Below are 18,311 nucleotides of genomic sequence, written 5' to 3'. Positions count from 1 at the left end.
TGATTGTTATTATAGAATCCATTATTAAAAGCGTAAAACTATGTAAATTCAAATTAATGAAAAGTGTTTAGTTTTAGTGTAGTTTTAAGTTTATTTTTATTTTCAAAAGTAGAACAAAACCTTTGTGAAATTTCTATATATTTCATGATTCACCATAAACATATACATATGCCTATGTGCTAGAATGCAGTTGGCATTCACGTTGGACCATAGTTTGTGTCCAGAGTATATACTTGAATCGTCTCGTGTTTCTTTTTTAAAATTTTCCGTATTTCTTCCTGATTATTTTGTCATAAGATAGAAAAGAAAAAAGTAAGGAATATTCATGAGCCCATTTAATTGTAGATATATTTGATAGTTCACGATTATATATAGATAGTTTAATCTACCCATCAAAAAATCAGTGTGGAACACGCAAATAAAGGGAAATAGAATCTACAATTGCGTGTACGCAGATACGTAGATATCTACATTATTCAGACGCATTACGATCAATTAAAGTTTTTGACGAGAAAATCTTTTAAATGATTACTTTGTAAGAAGAATGGCTGGAGTATTTGACATAGAATTACACGACGGGGACTCCATAAGTCAAGACGAGTCGGACGATGATATTGTCGAAAATAGAGAAGTTTGTTTCTTGTCAAATTTCATAGATTTTAGATCGCTGTATCAAATCTGATATGTGTTTTCTTTTTTCTAGGATGAATACAATCATACTACAAATGTAAATACGATATTAGAGTAAGTAATCAAATGTTTGAAAATATATGATATCGAATTTATCGCTAAATCGTACCTTCTAAACAATAATAAAAGTGCTAAATTGTGTGTACAATTTCAATACAAAAGTTCTTCCTGCTTTTCTTCTTAGAAAATAAAAAAAAATTAAATCTTTTATAGATCTGATAATTTAGAAAGAGTACAGTTATCGGAACAGAATGTTAATGCAGGCCAAGAAAAAACTGGTCCACAAGATTTTGAACTATGTAAAATTCTTGGAGAAGGTGGATATGGAAAAGTTTTTCAAGTTAAAAAAGTGACTGGAAAAGACAAAGGCAGTATTTTTGCTATGAAGGTAAATATTTTTATATTTGTACATGCGTGTAAAAAGCTTTATAGTTCTTTATTTATATAGGTACTACGGAAAGCATCTATCATACGAAATCAAAAAGACACAGCTCATACAAAGGCAGAAAGAAATATTTTGGAAGCAGTAAAAGTAAGTAGATTTTATTGTGAATTTTAATATGATATTTATTCACTTTATTCTTTTTTCAGCATCCATTTATCGTTAATTTAATGTACGCATTTCAAACTGGTGGTAAATTATATCTAATTTTGGAATATCTTTGTGGAGGAGAACTCTTCACATACTTAGATAGAGAGGGCATTTTCTTAGAAGATACAGCTTGGTAAATTAATTAGTTTCTCAAGTAATTGTAGATGATAATAATATACATGTATTTTATTCTATTTGTCTGTAAAATTTATATACTTATTAATATCTTCAGATTATATATGTTAGTATACTTTTTGTACTTATAACTTGTCTTTTGTACTTATAGTTTTTATTTGTCTGAGATTATACTCGCATTGCAACATCTCCATAATCAGGGTATTATATACAGGTACAATATCCTTAATAAATAATATTATTAAAAAATCATTATATACATGTATATCTAACTGGATTAATTATTTTCACAGAGATTTAAAACCGGAAAATATCTTATTAGATGGCGAAGGTCATGTTAAATTAACAGATTTTGGTCTTTGTAAAGAACATATAGAAGAAGGTACAGTAACGCATACATTTTGTGGAACCATAGAGTATATGTAAGTAAAAAATTTTCGTTGCATTAATCCTGAATCCCATTGTCAGTATTAAAATGTAAGGAGAAAACTATTTGGCTGATCAGATTTCTGAACAGGGATTTGAAAACGCTGATCTTTCGCTTGTCAGGCGGGTATTTACCCAATTAAGCTACTTAAACCATCTGTGAATATTTTCTATCAAATTTTTAAATCTCAAACGGCCGCTGCCTATAGCTCAGAACTTAAGCATTTGGAAGAAAATATTCCGCGATGACTTGGATAGTTCAATTGGGTAAGTACCAATCCTACAGGCGGAAGATCCGAGTTCGAATTCCAATCCAGTAATAAATTGACCGGCCGAATATTTTTCTCCCTACAAACGTCTTCCATCTAGAAAAATAATTTAAAATAAATTATAAGCTATAATGATTTAATTCAAAATGTATGTATTACAATTATTATTATCATTAACATGATTAGGGCACCAGAAATTCTAACGAGAAGCGGACATGGAAAAGCAGTTGATTGGTGGAGTTTAGGTGCTTTAATGTTTGACATGCTTACCGGAATGGTATGTAGATTAAATAATAAATAACAAAATATCGTAAAAAATATGAAAATTCAATCAAATTACGCGACTACATACATTTTAATCCCTACAGCCACCATTTACGGGAGATGATAGAAGAAAAACAATTGAGAAGATTTTACGTGGAAAGTTATGTCTACCATTGTACCTAACACCCGATGCGAAAGACTTAATACGAAAGTTATTGAAGGTATGTCTTTAACTCCTCTTTACAAGATAATGCTAATTTGGTTATTTACTTAATTGTTTGTATTATGCGTAGTAAAAGTTAATATATATTTTGCATTCGATCAATTGTAGAGACAAGTGTCACAGAGACTAGGATCTGGGCCTGATGATGCTGAGCAGATTATGAAACATAACTTCTTCAAACATATTAAATGGCAAGATGTGATTTCACGTAAATTAGAACCTCCTTTCAAGCCTTCATTAGTGAGTATCCTTGATTGAAATAAAACGTGTTGCAATAATACATGCGAATAAATATGTATTTAAATGTTCGCAGAAAAGTGCCGATGATACTTCGCAATTCGATGAACAATTCACGGCAACTGTACCAGTTGATTCACCGGTAGAAAGTACTTTAAGTGAATCTGCTAATATGATCTTTCAAGTAAGTTTCGAGATATATTGTAAATATATCGTATTCGAAGTAATCATTAAAAAATTATAAAACTATGCACATTCAATGATATGGTTATAGGGCTTTACATATGTAGCACCCAGTGTCTTGGAGGAGATGTGTGCACAACCAAGAGTTGTGAACGCTAGAAGCCCACGAAAAGGTCTATTAAATACAGAATTTAGCGGAAGTCTTCACAGTTTGTCATCAAGATCACCCGATGCCCATCTCCATACAGCATCTCATTTTCACCAACATAGGTATTTTCAAACTTGATATTCCATTCACCATCTTAAAAAACAAAAATATCTTATATGTAAATTCAACGGTAATTATGTATTACTCGTTTGAAATATGCACTTCTATGCTTGAAAAGTTACTTTTTAATTTCTAGGCATCACGTTGTAGATTCAAATAATATGGAAGATACCGAAATGGCGGATATAGATCCGCTTTTTAATTTCTAAGCATTGCATAATAAATTTTAATGATGTAGAAGATATTGAATTAACAGTGGAATCATTTATAACGAGATACATATAAATAATCGAAGAAAACGTTGGATCTTCCATTTTAGATTCAGCAAAATCTTTGTAAAAATTATGTCCTACATTGCTTGTCTTTTATTCTGACAGTTGAACTATTATGTTTAATTATCGAATTTAATGCAATTTGTTTACACACACACACACACACACACACACACATATATATATATATTTAAAGACAACCAAGTCTAAATGTCGAAGAAGTTACGCTTATAGGGCAGTGCAATTCGCGTACAAATCGTATGTAGGCCTGCAATTGCTCTCTAATGTGGCTGATCATTGTTTTCAGTGCAAAGAAGAAATATTATATGCGTTTTCCTTATGTAAATATGTCCAGTTTCCTGATAATAAGTACATTCTGTTTAAACAAAATGCTATATCATTGAAAAACCTGAAGGATATTTTTTATGACATACCTTACTGTTGCAACGACTAATTCAAGTTTTTAAAACGTTCCATTCATCGACAAATACGAGTTTATCGTTAGTATATAAAAATTAAGTTAGTATATAAAAATAAATTTGTTTAGCTTGCATATATTTAGAGGTTTGCCATAAAAAGAATAAAATGAATTTACCGCCTCTTTGGAATGCATTGCTCGTGCAAATATGTAAATCGTGCAACTTTTTCATTTCTTTGTTGTTCAATAAACTAATTGTAAGTTCAAAAAAGTTATTTACACAAATATACATTCCGAAGTAATTCACAAATTTCTTAGGCGATAAACATCGTATTAAATTTATATAGATCATGTTGATTAAGACTAGAATATTGGATACAGCTAAATTTGAAAGTCTTGTTCTGCCATTAGAATAAAATTAATTTCTTAGGACCAGGGAAAGAGGAGAGCATGCAAATAAAATAAAGAAAGGAAAAGGAAGAAGAATAACAGTATAAAAATAAAAATTGTATTGATCTTTGTTAAAGTAGAATCGGAGAAGGATTATAAATATATATATTTTCCTCTGTCGAATAGTTGTAATCGTCGCAAATGGTAGCGTTTTGTAAGAGGAAAAAATTAGAATATCTCATGGTCGTATATGATATCCCATTTTAGAATTCAAACTTTAAAAATATATTTTATTTTTAATAATGATTAATGGAAATAGAATTAATCGAGATATTTTATACGACCTTTGATTAAAATTTGAAAAAAATGTTTTGTTGTTTTTCCCAACTTATATTCGATGAATTATTTAAGCATATGTATATTTCACTCAAGAATAAATTTATTGCTAGTCTTTATACATCTTTCATTGATTATATGTACATACATAACTTTGAATACATCCATCGATAGACAACAATAAATCATTGTTTTTATTCAGTAGTCAATCCGATTCTACTTTTTACATATAATCGTTGTGAAAATGACAATTATGCAAAAAATTTTAACTGCCCAAGTGTTCACAGCTACCGGCTGGATAGTATTAAATTTTCCATAGAAAGACTTATACGCGCTCATCTGCGCATGCGTGTGTAGTAATAAGTATGTAAAATTCTTGTTAATAGTTAATTATGTTATAAAAGTAAAATGTTGAGAGTGAGAAATTAACATCCTGTAAGATAAATATATGAAGGAATGAAAATGCTTTCTCGCTTTTTTCTTTAAAATATAATGCGTTAATGAATTTACTTCTACATATATCTTTTCATGACAAACTTATAACAATAAGAAGTGAGCAAAGCATTTTCAAATATATATGCCTAAATATCCAATAGTATCATTCAACTTAATTTAGTGACTATTTTGCTGTTTTGGTATCTGTAATTAGAACATATCAAAAAGCTTGACACTTAATTTCGTATAAACATTTATCTATTATACTATCTTAAATTGACATAGGCTACATTTTAAAACTAAATCATTCTCGTGTATATAATATTACAATAGAAATCCTGTTTATGTATTTATTAAGCAGTTACATTCTCCTGAAAACATTTTTCAAAACAAAAGTCCTATTAATACTTAATGATATTAATGTTACATATTCATAATAAAATACCAATTATAGCCATCTACGGACGAAATAATAACAAGTCTAAAATAACATTTGTGTAAAAAATTTCTTTAAACAATCTTGTTCCGTCTGAAATATATATTTATGAAACTATTATTTCTATTGTTCATTTGAAATTTATTAATAGTTACATATATTGTGCTTTTTATTTCATCTATATGAATATACAAGGTGAGTCAGATTAAACTATTGCACCTGAAATGAGCTATTGAGCATATTTATTGAAACATTTATAGTTTTGAAAGATAAGTCATGGTATAGGAAATATTTTTGTGTACATGTATAACATAAATTCTCAACTTTCATACTGAGAGTTATAGTTTTGATCGTAAAGCATATGAAAAAGAATGCAATTAATATTTGCTGGAATGACATAGAATATGTGACTCACTATGCATATATTGTACTTCTCGTACTTCACACAACTTACGTGAATACCAAATACAGCGTGCACCTTTATACCACGCGTATATTTTTGATGTGGAAAAATACATTTAATTGTAAGATCGTTTAATTCTCTTTTTGCTTTGATTTTCACTGATTTTGTCTTCGTTAAACTCTATGAACTTTCTTTTTCTGTACATATAACAATCTTTATTTTTATTTTCTTTCACATCTTTATCATAATATTTCTTGTATTTGGGTTTCCTTTCATGCTTAAATTCACTTCTTCTCTTCTGATTACCTGTTCTATCTTTCTCTTTTTTCCGATGACGATCTATAGAGTCACCATTTGAAATATAATCTGCTTTTTCCTTTTTCTTTTGTTTCCTCTTAAGCTTTTTTGATGTGTAATCATTTAAAGTTTTATCAATGGTATTCATGGAGCTACTATTACTACTTATGATGCTAGCACTCGAAGTATTAGTATTACTATCACTACAGCTATCATTGCTGCTGCTACTACTGTCAGTTTCTGATTCGCTATTATTTCTTTTGCGTTTATTTCGTTTCTCTTTCAATTTCTTCTTTTCCGCTTTTTTGGTTTTTTTCTCAAGTTGCTGTAATTTCCTACAATCATAAACATTATTAATTTAAGCATGTATGATCTCAAATTAACATTATTTTGAAATAAATACAGGTACTTGTCAAAATATAGATGCAAGAAATACATACAATAATAACTTTTTTTTTTCTTTTTTAGACAAGGTTTTCAAGAATGTAATTTCAGATTGCTCTTCATCATCTGATACCATAAGATGTTCATGCTCAGGGACTCGTAAATGTTGTTGAGCACTAAGAGCAGATCTACAAATAAAATTCAATATATAGTTTTAAAATAGGGAACTATTTATTTAATAGTTAAAACAACGGAAAAAGGAAAAGATCTTCCTAAATCTGTGCTCACTTTTTAAGTGCTAATCCATCTTCTCTCATTTGTTGTACTAAAGCTAAAGCATCTGGAGCAGATGTACTTGGTGAATTATTTGCCATTACTACACTCATTGCTTGACTGTACAGAGGACATTCTTTATCTGTGATCAAAATATGTATTGTTTAATATGGATAAATATGTGTGTGTGTGTGTGTGTACTTCAATATTATATTTATTATACAAACCTGTATTTATGTGTCCCCATTTATGACATTTGATACAACGAACATTTCGTACTTGAATACCAAATGGTTGATCTCTTATTTCGCTATCTCCTTTACAATAACTTTCTCTTGGTGCATTATACTTGCGTTGCCACTCAAATTTATACTCTGGCTCGTTATCTTCTTTCTCTCTTTCCTTTTTTGCTCCAGGTGGCGGTTCATACATAAAATTTACACTAAGCTTATCCTTGCTTTCTTTACTCAACAAAGCTCTATAAAACACACAATAAAATAAACAAAAAGTTATAGATAAAAATATATCAAAGAAATTTGCTGAATGAATATAATTTTGGTCACTTGTTATTGTGAAGATCCTGTTCCTTTTCATATTGAACACGTAATTCTTCTTGCTTTTTCTTATAAGCCTCTGCTTGTTGTTCAGCCATCCATACCTTAAAAAAAGGATCGTAAATTTAATCATAGTACGAACCATAAATAGCCTAAAAAGTATCAGTAGTTAAACCGTACTCGTTTCAAGTTGTCTCGGGATGCTGGATGGAAAAATTTTTTGCACATGTAATTATTAAATCCCTTTCCCATTTTGTATTGTTAAATAAACGTGTGTCAACGTTTACAATGAGTAACAAAGTATATGCGTAACCGCAACTTATCCTTTACCAGGATAAAATAACATGTATGTACGTATAACTTTTACTTATAGCCACAGGAACCTGTCAAGGAAGGTTAGTGTAATTGATTGCGAACATCGTAATTGTATTCTATATCAAATATTTCCTTCTTGTAAATGAATTGTTTTTTGTGTAAAAAAACAAATTTTAATAGAGTGGAAAAAGGTATCGTTTTAATACAGAGCATCCGATTAGTGTCATAAATATTACAGATTGCCACTGTATCATGTATTGTTGCGAGTGCAACTAAATACGTTTTAAAGATCATAAGGTTATTTCAGTTCAATATAAAAGTTGGAAACAAATTGCTTTCCTACTGATAAATATTAAGACGGATTAGATAAGAAAAACATTACGTGAAGTTAAAAGTTCTCTTTTGATTCGGTTAAAAGTATAATTTCAAATGCAATGAAAATAAACGAGAAAAATATGGTAGCTTTTGCAACTTCGGCAACACCAGTAGATCGTGAAGGTTGGTTAAACAAACGTGGTGAATTGAATCGTGGTTATCAAAGAAGATGGTTCGTTCTCAAAGGAAATATATTATTTTATTTCGACCGACGCGGTGACAAGGAACCTGTGGGCATGATAGTTCTTGAAGGTTGTACTATTGAATTAGCAGAAGACGAAGAACAATTTGGTTTTCAGATCGTATTTCATGGTCCAAATAATAGAAATTATGCTCTTGCAGCAGAATCTCAGGTAAAAGTATTTCTTCGTAAATTTGATTTTTATAATAGAAATTATTGTCTCTATGATAATGGTCAGTAGAGAACGAATCTATACTGTGCGGAATTTATAGGAATCTATGGAACAGTGGATGAAAGCTTTAGCATGTGCAAGCTATGATTACATGAAATTAATGGTAGCAGAATTACAAAGACAATTGGATGCAGCAGAAGAAGAAACAACAATGGTGGTGGCTCCTGCTCAGTCTCCAAAAGCTCCTCCAAGACAACGACATAATCCTTTCAATAGATCCGAGTTGCATCATCGCTCGCAGAGCGTTAGATCTGCTCCAGGAAGAACGGAAAATGTTCCAAGAACGAGGATAACGTTTCGCGAATTGCATAATATGTATGGTAGAAGGATTTTAGCAGACTTGAATGAATGGAGGCACACGAGAAAAACTGTAGAAGCTCCCTTAATTAGTTTTTAACGATGTATTATATACAGATTGTAAATATTTAATCGGAAATAAGGTGATGTGCAGCCGGCGAAAGAAATATAACGTGGTTGCAAAATCGATTATCATATGTGTATTATTTACACATTATAATTTTGCTACGATTCAGTTCATATTGAGAAAGATGGAATTCTACATACGCGCAACCTTGGATATTCCTGCGATCGATCGATCAACGATATTACTCGATATTTTAATTTAAGACCTGGCTATATTTCTTCCATCGATAATACGAGTATTAAGTATCATTGGAATGTACTGTACCATTTATTTTTATAACAACGAAATATTTACAATCAAAATGTAACAAAATACTTTTGATCATTAATAGAACATTACAAATTTTTACTATCGTAAACAATAGAAAGTGACCGTACAATATGGTCGTGCATCATTCTCAATTTAAGTTAAATTATATCTAAAATTCATTCACATACCGACGTTTCATTGTGAAATTTCAAACAAATCAAAATAATTAAAATGTATAATTGGAACATTAATTTCGGACCAGTAAAAACAATATCAATTAAAGAAAAGCGACTATTTAGATTTAGAAGACTAACGTTTTAATCCCGGCGCATTCACGGTACTTTAACTACTTAAGAATAATTTTATTGAAATTGTACAAGGAATTGCAAGTAAAACAGAATGCCGTTACCATTACTCGAATTTGAGTGATGAACGTATATGAAATTGTTCAATATCAGTTAATAGTTGAACAAATAATAAACCATATAGAGTTGTGTAAGTGGTTAAAAAACCGTACAAATATCGCTTGGCTTTAATAAAAATACTTGGCAATGCACTAACAACTTTCTTATTAAATATTCCATTAGAATAAATATTGCAATCCTATGTATATTTGTATAAATGAAAAATTCATCGAGTTACAAATCTAGGACGTTATTTAAATTTGAAAACACTTTTCTTCCTCACATCACCCGGTAGATGTCTGGCACCTAATAAAAGTCGGGCTTTATCTTCTTCTTGCGGAGCGGATTCTTCCTGTGGACCTCTTGGCTTTATTTGTAATTTCTGCTTAATAGCTTGACTTAATATTACACGTCTAGAATCGCTTTTCATAGCCAAAAGAAGGTCGAGCCATGTCCAAGTAACATTATGATATTCTAACGTAGGTATTACCAGAGCAAAATCCCGAACATCTTCCAAATTTTTCTCTTTATTTCCCTATTGGTGAATTGCATGTGTATGCGTGTGCGCGCGAAAAAACAAGTGATTTATTAATATTAGTTTGGTAACTCGTAATTTGTTTGAGAGCAATATGAAATAGAAATATGATGGTTTCGTGAAAATTGATTGTATATACCTTATAAGAGACACGAACGGGTACTTCAGGTATTTTGATATATATAAATAGTTTATTTTTATCTGCTCGTTCTTTCATTTTTTCCACGTCATCCCTTCTTTCGATTGGCACATAAAAAGAGGAATCTCGTTGCGGTGCAGGTGGCTCCTCTATTCCTTCCGGATCTCTCTCAGGAAAACAGAATTTGAGCATCGTATTGAAAAACTTTTTCGTTAATCCTAACAGTAAAACGATTGATCTTAATTAGCATTGGAAAACAAATGAAAATGTTAGGATAGAGAAAAAATTAGAAAGGTGTAGGAGGAGGAGAAGGAGGATATACGACAATATGCAAGTTACCTACCTATCGTTAGTGGAACAACATTGATTTCGAAATGTTCTTTGACGGATATTCCAGCAACCGGTGCTTTTTCTCTACAGAAAACGCGAAGAGCTCTTTGTCTATCAACAGGCATATTACTCTGCAGTTCAGTGGGTGTCAACACCTCCGTGTAAATTTGATTCGGCAATAAATTTGTCATTCTAACATATCCTAATTCAAGGAGATGTTCAACCGAATCGTCGGTTTTGCTAGTTTTGGTGTATAAGAAATTGGTTAATATAAGATCGGCGATTCCTAATTGACCATCTGCATCCGTTAATCTCCACTGAGCGTGTTTGAAGCAAATTTCTGCTACTCTAGCAACTGCTGCCGGTTTATCTTTCAACGTGGTAGAAGCTGTGGTTGGGGCGGTTGTTTCTTTATAACAGCTTAACATTACATCAAGTTCTTCCGCTTTTGCTCCGAGTTGTTCTTTACATTCGAAAACTCTAGCTTCTAGCCGTTCCATTTCTGCTAATAACTCAGGGCTAGATTCCTCCGCAAGAGCTTTTTGCACCAAATATGTCTCACGCTCCAATCTCCTTAATTTTGCCACTAAACCACGCACGGTATTTTGCAATTGTTGAATCGGCCGTTTTTGATCTTCAACAGAGTGTAACTGCAATTGAAATCGCATTCTCTGCAAACGTTCAGACGCTTCTTTTCTCCTCGGTTCTACGTAAAGAAGCAAATTGTTAACGATATCTAAAATCATGGCGTACTGCAACGAATTCGTGCAAACATCCAAATCGTGATGCATCAATGTAAACGCGTCAGCTGCTGAAAGATCTTTCCTTTCCCATGGGCTAACTTCTTCTCTTGGCGGTGGTGGAACTTGATCGATAGAGCCAACGTCTAAAGCTTGTCCATAACCAACGTAGAAGAATTCGCATTTACATCTCGAGACAATACGTTGTAGTTGGTGTTGAGGGCCACCGCCACCGCCAACCGTTTGACTTACCACACCACCGACGCTCTGTCCTGAACCAACCAGCGCCGGCACATCTGGTAAACCAGCTATCACAGTCGAATCTTTCTCCTAATTTAATAGGTCAAGAACTTTAGTTAACATCAATTTTAAACAATTTTACTTGTACAATTTACCTTCTAATTATTTTCAACTTACTTGTATATTGTCTAATGTCAACCACATTATATTATCGTCAATATTTTCGTCAATGTTGGCACTGACAGTCGCATAATACTGCATACATTCTAACGATCCGACCCAGGTTGTCTTTGATACTAAAGTTCTCTCTTTCCACACAGGTTGATGAACTCTTTGCAATATTTCCGCTTTAGCCGCGGATAAGATCACGTAGCCTCGCGTTTCGATACCTTTCAATAATACCTGACTATTCACTAAGGCGACTGCAAAATACAAAGCAATACAATTTTTTCTTTTCTTTTTCTTCTTCTTTTTCAGCTATACACCGAAGTTAAATAAAATTAGATAATCGTAAAATGCACACACATACTTAGCCAATTTTTGTGAAGGACATCATCTTGATGACAAGCTGCTAGTCCACGTAATTGTTGACCTCTCGTTTGTACCGATAAATCGTCACTGAACGCAACCGGTTTATTTGCAGCTTCGGCTATTAATCTTTGCAACATACCGACAGCTTCACCCTGTTGCGGTTTCGTGGCAGACGACGCATTTACTTGTGTCACCACGTTTTGCACCTCGACTGATCTTGTTCGATTTTTGTGCGGTGTCGATGAACTTTCTCTGTGAAAGCCTTTCAAGGCTGCGGTAGACAGATTTTTCTTCAGCTGCTGAGTTTTTATGAAAGAATCAAAAAGTGCAAACGCTACGTCTCTATTCGTCTTTGTCCAAGCCCCTTTCAAATCATGTACGACAAGTCTATGCGTAGGAGTATCCCCTCCGGTGACTCCGGTTACCATTGCCTCTCTGCCGTAACTGACCCGAGCTACGCTCAAACAGTAACACTTTTCAACCGGTTGTCGGAGCGATGCGCTCTCCTTGTCTTCGTGAAGCGCGCTTTTCAACCAAATTTCCGCATCGCTAAGTTCGCAATTCATATACACGACCGACCATTCGGCTCTCGGTCGATGTATTAGTCCGTCATCGATCGGATGCAAAGACAAATTGTGTTCGCAACTACACACCACTCTTCCACCAGTTACTTCGAAACCGCGTTGCATAGCGAATGACATCCAATAACTAACATGGAATTGATGGAAAGCCAGTGTCAACCGAACTTTCCTGTAATGCCTGCTCAACTGTTTCTTCCTAGGTCTAATATTCTTGAAAAGTGGCCCTTTCCTCGTCGGTCTTGTTGCGCCGGAGAGGATGAGTTTTAGATTTTCGAACCATCTGAGAGTGCTGCCGTAGAGTAAGGCGGTTGGTGCACTTGCTAACGCTGGAGATCCGGTTGGCTTCGTCTCCAGAGAAAGGCTGACATTCAAGTTTTGAGATCGGAACGCTCTGAACGAGTCGTGCTCTTGATTGCTCGAATATTCCGGTAATCTGTCCGGAGCACAAGGTATCGCAGCATGATGGTCTCTAGGATCACCTAAGCAAACCCACGCTAACTTTATGCTCAAACGTACATTCGGTAAATGAAGTAATCTGCAATCGTCGTATTTGCTGGCCGTACGGACATAAACATCCAAATCTCCTTTTACGATAATTCTTCCCTGCGTCCAATCGAGCTCCAATCCTGTCCATGTAAGTTCCATCTCCTCTGTGGTATTATACGGATCCAATGAACCATGTAGCAAAACTGTCAACTGCTTTACGCAAAGCGTTAATCTTCCGTGGAGAGCCAATCGCATTTTGTCCCAAAATGGTAATGGAGGGCTCGGATCTCGTGACGGATGGATGATTTTCTCGAAACTGAGATTGCATTGCGCTATGACCGGTTCCCAACAAGGCCCAAACGCATATCTGAACTTGTCGATATCCCAGTTCAGATCGTGATAATACTTCAAAGATGTCATGCCTCTTTCCACGACAATATCCTCCCAAGGAGTACCGATTTCGATTCTCACAGTTCGCCTGGCTCGTGGCGGTGCTAAAGCTTCGGCGCCGGCTAGTCTACCCCAAACGCTTAAACTCTCAACCAACAGTAACGGTTGCGGAAAATCCCGTAATTGTAATTTCCATTCGGCGCACTTTAAACTGATTCCCCTTACCCATAAGGTACTGAATTCAAGACCATCTTCTGGCCAGGGAGTTTCCGCGTCCATTTCTCGAAGAGCCCTCGTTGCATTTTCCATACCGTCGATCGATGGGTCGACTAAAGCCAATATCTCGATATCCGACATAGACCAAGCAAACAGACGCGTTCTAGCTGGGCCGGCACGCTGCATTTGTTTCCATCGTTGTACATATATCTCCGCATTTTTTTTATTTAAACTAGCGTATAGTTCCTCAACTTTACCTTGAGGAAGTAACAAATGCGCTCGACAGAGTTCTTGCACTTTAGTATCAAGCATTGCTTGCCTTTTTAAGCTCTCTTTATATTCGTCCTCCAATAATTCATAATTATCTCGTAAACGTACTTCAAACGGATCATCGCTTACTTCGAATATCCATTCTTTAATCTATAACATGTGAAATACTTTGGTTATATTTATTATAAAGAACAACTACTTACATGTAAATCTACGTGTACTATATAAACGTACTTTTATAATTAAATCGCACGGTAAACGCTTTTCTTTTCCCTGACTCGATGACGATGACGATGAAGAAGAGAACGATGACGACGACGACGACGATGACGACGACGATGACGACGACGACGATGAATGAATTTCTTTTAACCATTTTTTTATACTGAATAATTCATTCTGAATCGCGTCAGTAAATTGATGTTCGTACGGAAAGCAAGCTTTTATTGATTCGATGTTGAGCATCCAAGTTTCGTTCCAATCCAAAACAAAACCTTCGTTACTTTGTCGTTCTAGTCGCACTTCTTCGCTGCTCAATACTCTGATTAATTCGAATCCTTCGATCATAATTATATCAGCCATATCTAAAGTTACACGCATATAATTAAGTCTCCATTCTCCTTGCGTCCAACGTAACTGGTCCGATGAAAGCTCTAAAAAGTGTTTCGGAGAAATATCTATAGATAAACTGATTCCACCAGTAGCTAATATATCTATTAATCGTTTTTGCTGTTTATCAGTGTCTTCATCTGTAGAAAGAAGATTTAATAAAGTAAAAATGTAGTAGTAGAAAGATATAAAGAAGAATAATACAATAAAAGAAATGAAGGGTAAAAAAATAAAACGAATAAATGGATAAGGTATAGATCAACCTTGAGTGGTGTATGTCGATGAGTCTCCACTTATAATAGATCTAAAATCTGCAGACTCCAACCAAAGTTGTAAGAGGCGAAGATGTAAGTTTGGACTCCATGCTAGACTGGTACCATCTAAACTAATATTTATCGCTTCAGATGTAACTGCACTTTTGCACTTTCTTATAGCTAAAAATGGATGTGCCAATGCTTGTGCGTGCTGACAGACAATTGGTTCGTTTTTATTCAATGTGATCGCGCTAACACCCTCTGTTACGACCACTAATCGTTTTGTATTGTGCTCTAGATTTGCAGTATCCAAACGCATCATGACAGAGACTAAACAATCAATCGAGACATTGGTCTTGAACATCCTGATTAAAATTCTTAAATAGAATAGATCAATATATATGTAGTATTATATATATATATGTGTGTGTATATACATACGACTGTTTTCTGCGATAAAGAATAAATTACAATTTGTAATTTTGAGATTTAATTGAACAACGCTATCTGATTTTTTCGTATTTTTCATTGTTTCGGCTCTTCTATTGTACATTTGGCAACATCTGTCAAATAGCCAGTTTTTAGTAAATCGATTAGAATATTTATTTTTTATTTTTCTCACATATCTTACTTGTATGCCTCTTTAAGAAATCTAGCTAGTTCCAAACTCCATTCAGTTACAAGAGCATCAACGGCAATCCCTATGGCATTGGTACGGGTCGTAGCTAATAATACTCCAATAGACAAAGGCGTCCCCCATCGATGAGATGTTTCCGAAATAATGGTATTGGAACCGTTTAGGGTACAATACAAAGATTCCACTACTAACTCTGTGTTCCAACTGTCTATTATATCTATGAAATTAAACGATCATCAAATAATTACTAATAATTTACTATAATTAATATTAAGTTTAGTATGTATTAAGTATTTTAATATAAAGTAACAACTAAAACGTATCAATTACAAGCCACATTACACATACCCGTAAGTGTATTTAGCGAAAATTTCATATGTGCTACACCACACGAAGCTTCGTGAACATCCAATAATTTGATGCATAACGACGAATCATAAAGTTCAGTATTTACTCTAATGTCTAACCATGGTAATTTATTTTTTAATGTTATACTATCGACAGGTCTTGAAACTTCATTATCGGTATTACACAATATCGACTCCCAGTCTTTATGATCATAAATAATAGAAAGATTACTGATCTGTGTAGCAATTTGTAAAATGTCTTGCTCCATCTATGTGCATAAGTAATAATCATATTACATGATAAGATAATATAAATTTGTTAAAATACAATGTGAAACAGTAACAATCTGTAGACACAAGTCCCATAGTACCTTTGAATTTACTATTAACGATCGTAATGTCAAAACAGGGAGTTTACTACGAATTGATAATCCATCCAAATTTAAGGTGAAATTTAATAGCTGGTCAGATGGTTGGAATTTCGTGCTAATTTGTAAACCCTTCATTGTACCTTCCAAACCAAGTACTACGCCATCTTCTCTACCCGTAATTATGGAAGAATTACCTACTTTCAGGATAAAATCCTGAAAATATATTTAATTATGTTTATCTTTTTTAAATCTTTAATAATACGCGCTTTTGTCTATGAATTTGGATAGATCGGTGGTAGATAGTAATGAATTCACCTTTGGTATAACTGGTGCTAACCGAGCTAAGAGATTAGTAGAAGGATCGACACGTGCATCTGAATATGAAGATGCAGCATTAGTTAACGAACTTCTGTCTTTGAAGAATGTAATGAGACCTGCTCCTCCAGAACCCTCTGTCTGCGTTATTCCGATGTACAATTTCTATAAATTATATCCTGCTTGATTCCAATCTAATCCCATTGCAAAGGACAGTTGTTCAGGATCATCCATTAAGTGTGCTAAACACAAATAGCTATCGTTCAAAGCATTGAGCTACATCGTTAAATCACAACATAGTATCTCATTACTTTCTAGCCTTTGCAATTTGCGTGTTAGGACAAATAAGCTTGTGTAACATATACAAATCCTATAGACAGTCTCTTCATACCTCTACCGAAAGTTCCCCTTGCGCTTTTAGAGTCGCTTCAGCAGTTCCAGCAAAGGATATCTGTGAAAGACAAGCGTCTGATGCATGACGCAACAATTTCATGGCACCACCTATGATAGCAGCAGATGCAAGAAGAGTACGAGCTCCATGAACAACACTACCATCTAAAGTCAAACTCTCTGCACTTCCATTAGCTAGCCAACCATTACCCAAAATCAGAAGACTTAAATTTTCTATGTGAACAGCCATAAACTAAAACATTTCAAAACAGTTGTCAAGTTAGCGAGTAGTCTTAGTTGAAATCATTTCATTAGTATAGTATGATAAACTTGACAAAAATAAGTTATCGTATTCATTAGTATATAGATTTAGTATGATATACATACTTGTACAAAAGTTATAATTATCGGTGGAATTTTTTTATTTTGAAAATCCATTGGCTTCCTTGGTTTTCTTACTATCTGTACAGGTTTTATTGGAACATCTTTATTGATTCTGACATCCTTCATAATCACAGCTAAAAGTTTTGCGACATCACTGCTAAAAAGACTGCTTCTTATACTGATCTCTTCCACTTGCTAAAATTATAAGAAATTAAACACCATATATATAAATATAATTTGATTTTGTTAAAATTTAATAGATCGACTCCCTAAAGCTTTGGAAGATGAGAACACAAATGACAATGTAAATCCTTCTATCTTTTTATAGAGCAACTTACCAATGTAAAGCCATTTTTTGAAATATTTACGTCCCGTAATATAAAATATGGTAATGAAATGTGACCAACACGTAGATAAATTTTGTATCGTCTCTTTACTAACCATGCCAAGAACCTTGGTATCACCCTGATAGATAAATAAAGTAACATTACTAATCAATAAAAGGTACCAAAATATTATAAAAATTATAGTATAATATATATAATCATTATGTATCTTACCAAGTAAAACTACAATAGAGAATGAAACAAGTCATACACAAGGCGACTAAACCAGTCATTTTTACAAATTACATACTGCAGGAAGAATACGAATGTAATTGTTTGGTAACACTAACGCAAAAATTATTGTTAAAACAATTAAATAACAATACCAATTTCAGATCGAATACGCTTTAAAATTTTCTGATCACCAGCTGATCAAACTGCTACATACCCATATCCTATACCTGCTTATACGTATTTACATACGTTTTTACATATATTTGGTTCGTTCACAACATATCGATATATCGATGTTTTCGATAATGTGTTTGAAAACGA

General features: G+C 33.5%; 4 protein-coding genes across 4 annotated transcripts; 2 read left to right on the top strand and 2 right to left on the bottom strand.

The window, feature by feature from the left end:
• Positions 1-179: 179 nt before the first annotated feature.
• On the top strand, positions 180-5,705 carry LOC139992261 (ribosomal protein S6 kinase beta-1). The gene is made up of 13 exons (XM_072012957.1): positions 180-631; positions 704-744; positions 904-1,078; positions 1,139-1,222; positions 1,282-1,415; positions 1,569-1,631; positions 1,711-1,839; positions 2,299-2,389; positions 2,481-2,597; positions 2,708-2,839; positions 2,913-3,020; positions 3,111-3,289; positions 3,424-5,705. Exons 1-13 carry the CDS (start codon positions 545-547, stop codon positions 3,494-3,496), a joined length of 1,413 nt encoding a protein of 470 aa, XP_071869058.1. The 5' UTR covers positions 180-544; the 3' UTR covers positions 3,497-5,705.
• On the bottom strand, positions 4,768-7,781 carry LOC139992277 (corepressor interacting with RBPJ 1). Its single transcript, XM_072012992.1, has 6 exons — positions 7,666-7,781; positions 7,495-7,589; positions 7,159-7,409; positions 6,947-7,073; positions 6,715-6,846; positions 4,768-6,609 (listed from the first exon to the last, which is right to left on the bottom strand). The coding sequence occupies exons 1-6, from the start codon at positions 7,735-7,737 to the stop codon at positions 6,093-6,095; spliced, it is 1,194 nt and encodes a 397-aa protein (XP_071869093.1). The 5' UTR covers positions 7,738-7,781; the 3' UTR covers positions 4,768-6,092.
• On the top strand, positions 7,770-10,400 carry LOC139992308 (sesquipedalian-1). The gene is made up of 2 exons (XM_072013049.1): positions 7,770-8,528; positions 8,629-10,400. Exons 1-2 carry the CDS (start codon positions 8,235-8,237, stop codon positions 8,983-8,985), a joined length of 651 nt encoding a protein of 216 aa, XP_071869150.1. The 5' UTR covers positions 7,770-8,234; the 3' UTR covers positions 8,986-10,400.
• On the bottom strand, positions 9,251-18,221 carry Hob (bridge-like lipid transfer protein family member hobbit). The gene is made up of 17 exons (XM_072012596.1): positions 18,143-18,221; positions 17,991-18,065; positions 17,769-17,895; positions 17,434-17,625; positions 17,048-17,299; positions 16,657-16,821; positions 16,342-16,554; positions 15,972-16,239; positions 15,618-15,840; positions 15,428-15,549; positions 14,996-15,316; positions 14,358-14,872; positions 12,179-14,273; positions 11,827-12,071; positions 10,683-11,739; positions 10,340-10,557; positions 9,251-10,200 (listed from the first exon to the last, which is right to left on the bottom strand). The coding sequence occupies exons 2-17, from the start codon at positions 18,047-18,049 to the stop codon at positions 9,916-9,918; spliced, it is 6,357 nt and encodes a 2,118-aa protein (XP_071868697.1). The 5' UTR covers positions 18,050-18,065; positions 18,143-18,221; the 3' UTR covers positions 9,251-9,915.
• Positions 18,222-18,311: the final 90 nt, after the last annotated feature.

This window comes from Bombus fervidus, chromosome 2 (genome assembly GCF_041682495.2).
Source record: "Bombus fervidus isolate BK054 chromosome 2, iyBomFerv1, whole genome shotgun sequence".
NCBI lineage: Eukaryota > Metazoa > Arthropoda > Insecta > Hymenoptera > Apidae > Bombus > Bombus fervidus.
The sequence above is the reverse complement of the archived record's forward strand: the minus strand, read 5'-3'. Positions and strand labels throughout refer to the sequence as shown.

What these genes read in the sequence shown, in the direction of transcription:
- LOC139992261 (XM_072012957.1), top strand. Translation starts at nt 545, where the DNA reads ATGGCTGGAGTATTTGACATAGAATTACACGACGGGGACTCCATAAGT. An exon ending in AATCAGGGTATTATATACAG is followed by an intron (nt 1,632 to 1,710) that starts GTACAATATCCT and finishes TTATTTTCACAG; the next exon opens with AGATTTAAAACCGGAAAATA. An exon ending in CTGCTAATATGATCTTTCAA is followed by an intron (nt 3,021 to 3,110) that starts GTAAGTTTCGAG and finishes ATATGGTTATAG; the next exon opens with GGCTTTACATATGTAGCACC.
- LOC139992277 (XM_072012992.1), bottom strand. Translation starts at nt 7,737, where the DNA reads ATGGGAAAGGGATTTAATAATTACATGTGCAAAAAATTTTTCCATCCA. An exon ending in CCCGAGACAACTTGAAACGA is followed by an intron (nt 7,590 to 7,665) that starts GTACGGTTTAAC and finishes CCTTTTTTTAAG; the next exon opens with GTATGGATGGCTGAACAACA. An exon ending in ATGGGGACACATAAATACAG is followed by an intron (nt 7,074 to 7,158) that starts GTTTGTATAATA and finishes TTTTGATCACAG; the next exon opens with ATAAAGAATGTCCTCTGTAC.
- LOC139992308 (XM_072013049.1), top strand. Translation starts at nt 8,235, where the DNA reads ATGAAAATAAACGAGAAAAATATGGTAGCTTTTGCAACTTCGGCAACA. An exon ending in CTCTTGCAGCAGAATCTCAG is followed by an intron (nt 8,529 to 8,628) that starts GTAAAAGTATTT and finishes CGGAATTTATAG; the next exon opens with GAATCTATGGAACAGTGGAT.
- Hob (XM_072012596.1), bottom strand. Translation starts at nt 18,049, where the DNA reads ATGACTGGTTTAGTCGCCTTGTGTATGACTTGTTTCATTCTCTATTGT. An exon ending in AAGGGGAACTTTCGGTAGAG is followed by an intron (nt 16,822 to 17,047) that starts GTATGAAGAGAC and finishes TATAATTTATAG; the next exon opens with AAATTGTACATCGGAATAAC. An exon ending in TTTCTTAAAGAGGCATACAA is followed by an intron (nt 15,550 to 15,617) that starts GTAAGATATGTG and finishes GCTATTTGACAG; the next exon opens with ATGTTGCCAAATGTACAATA.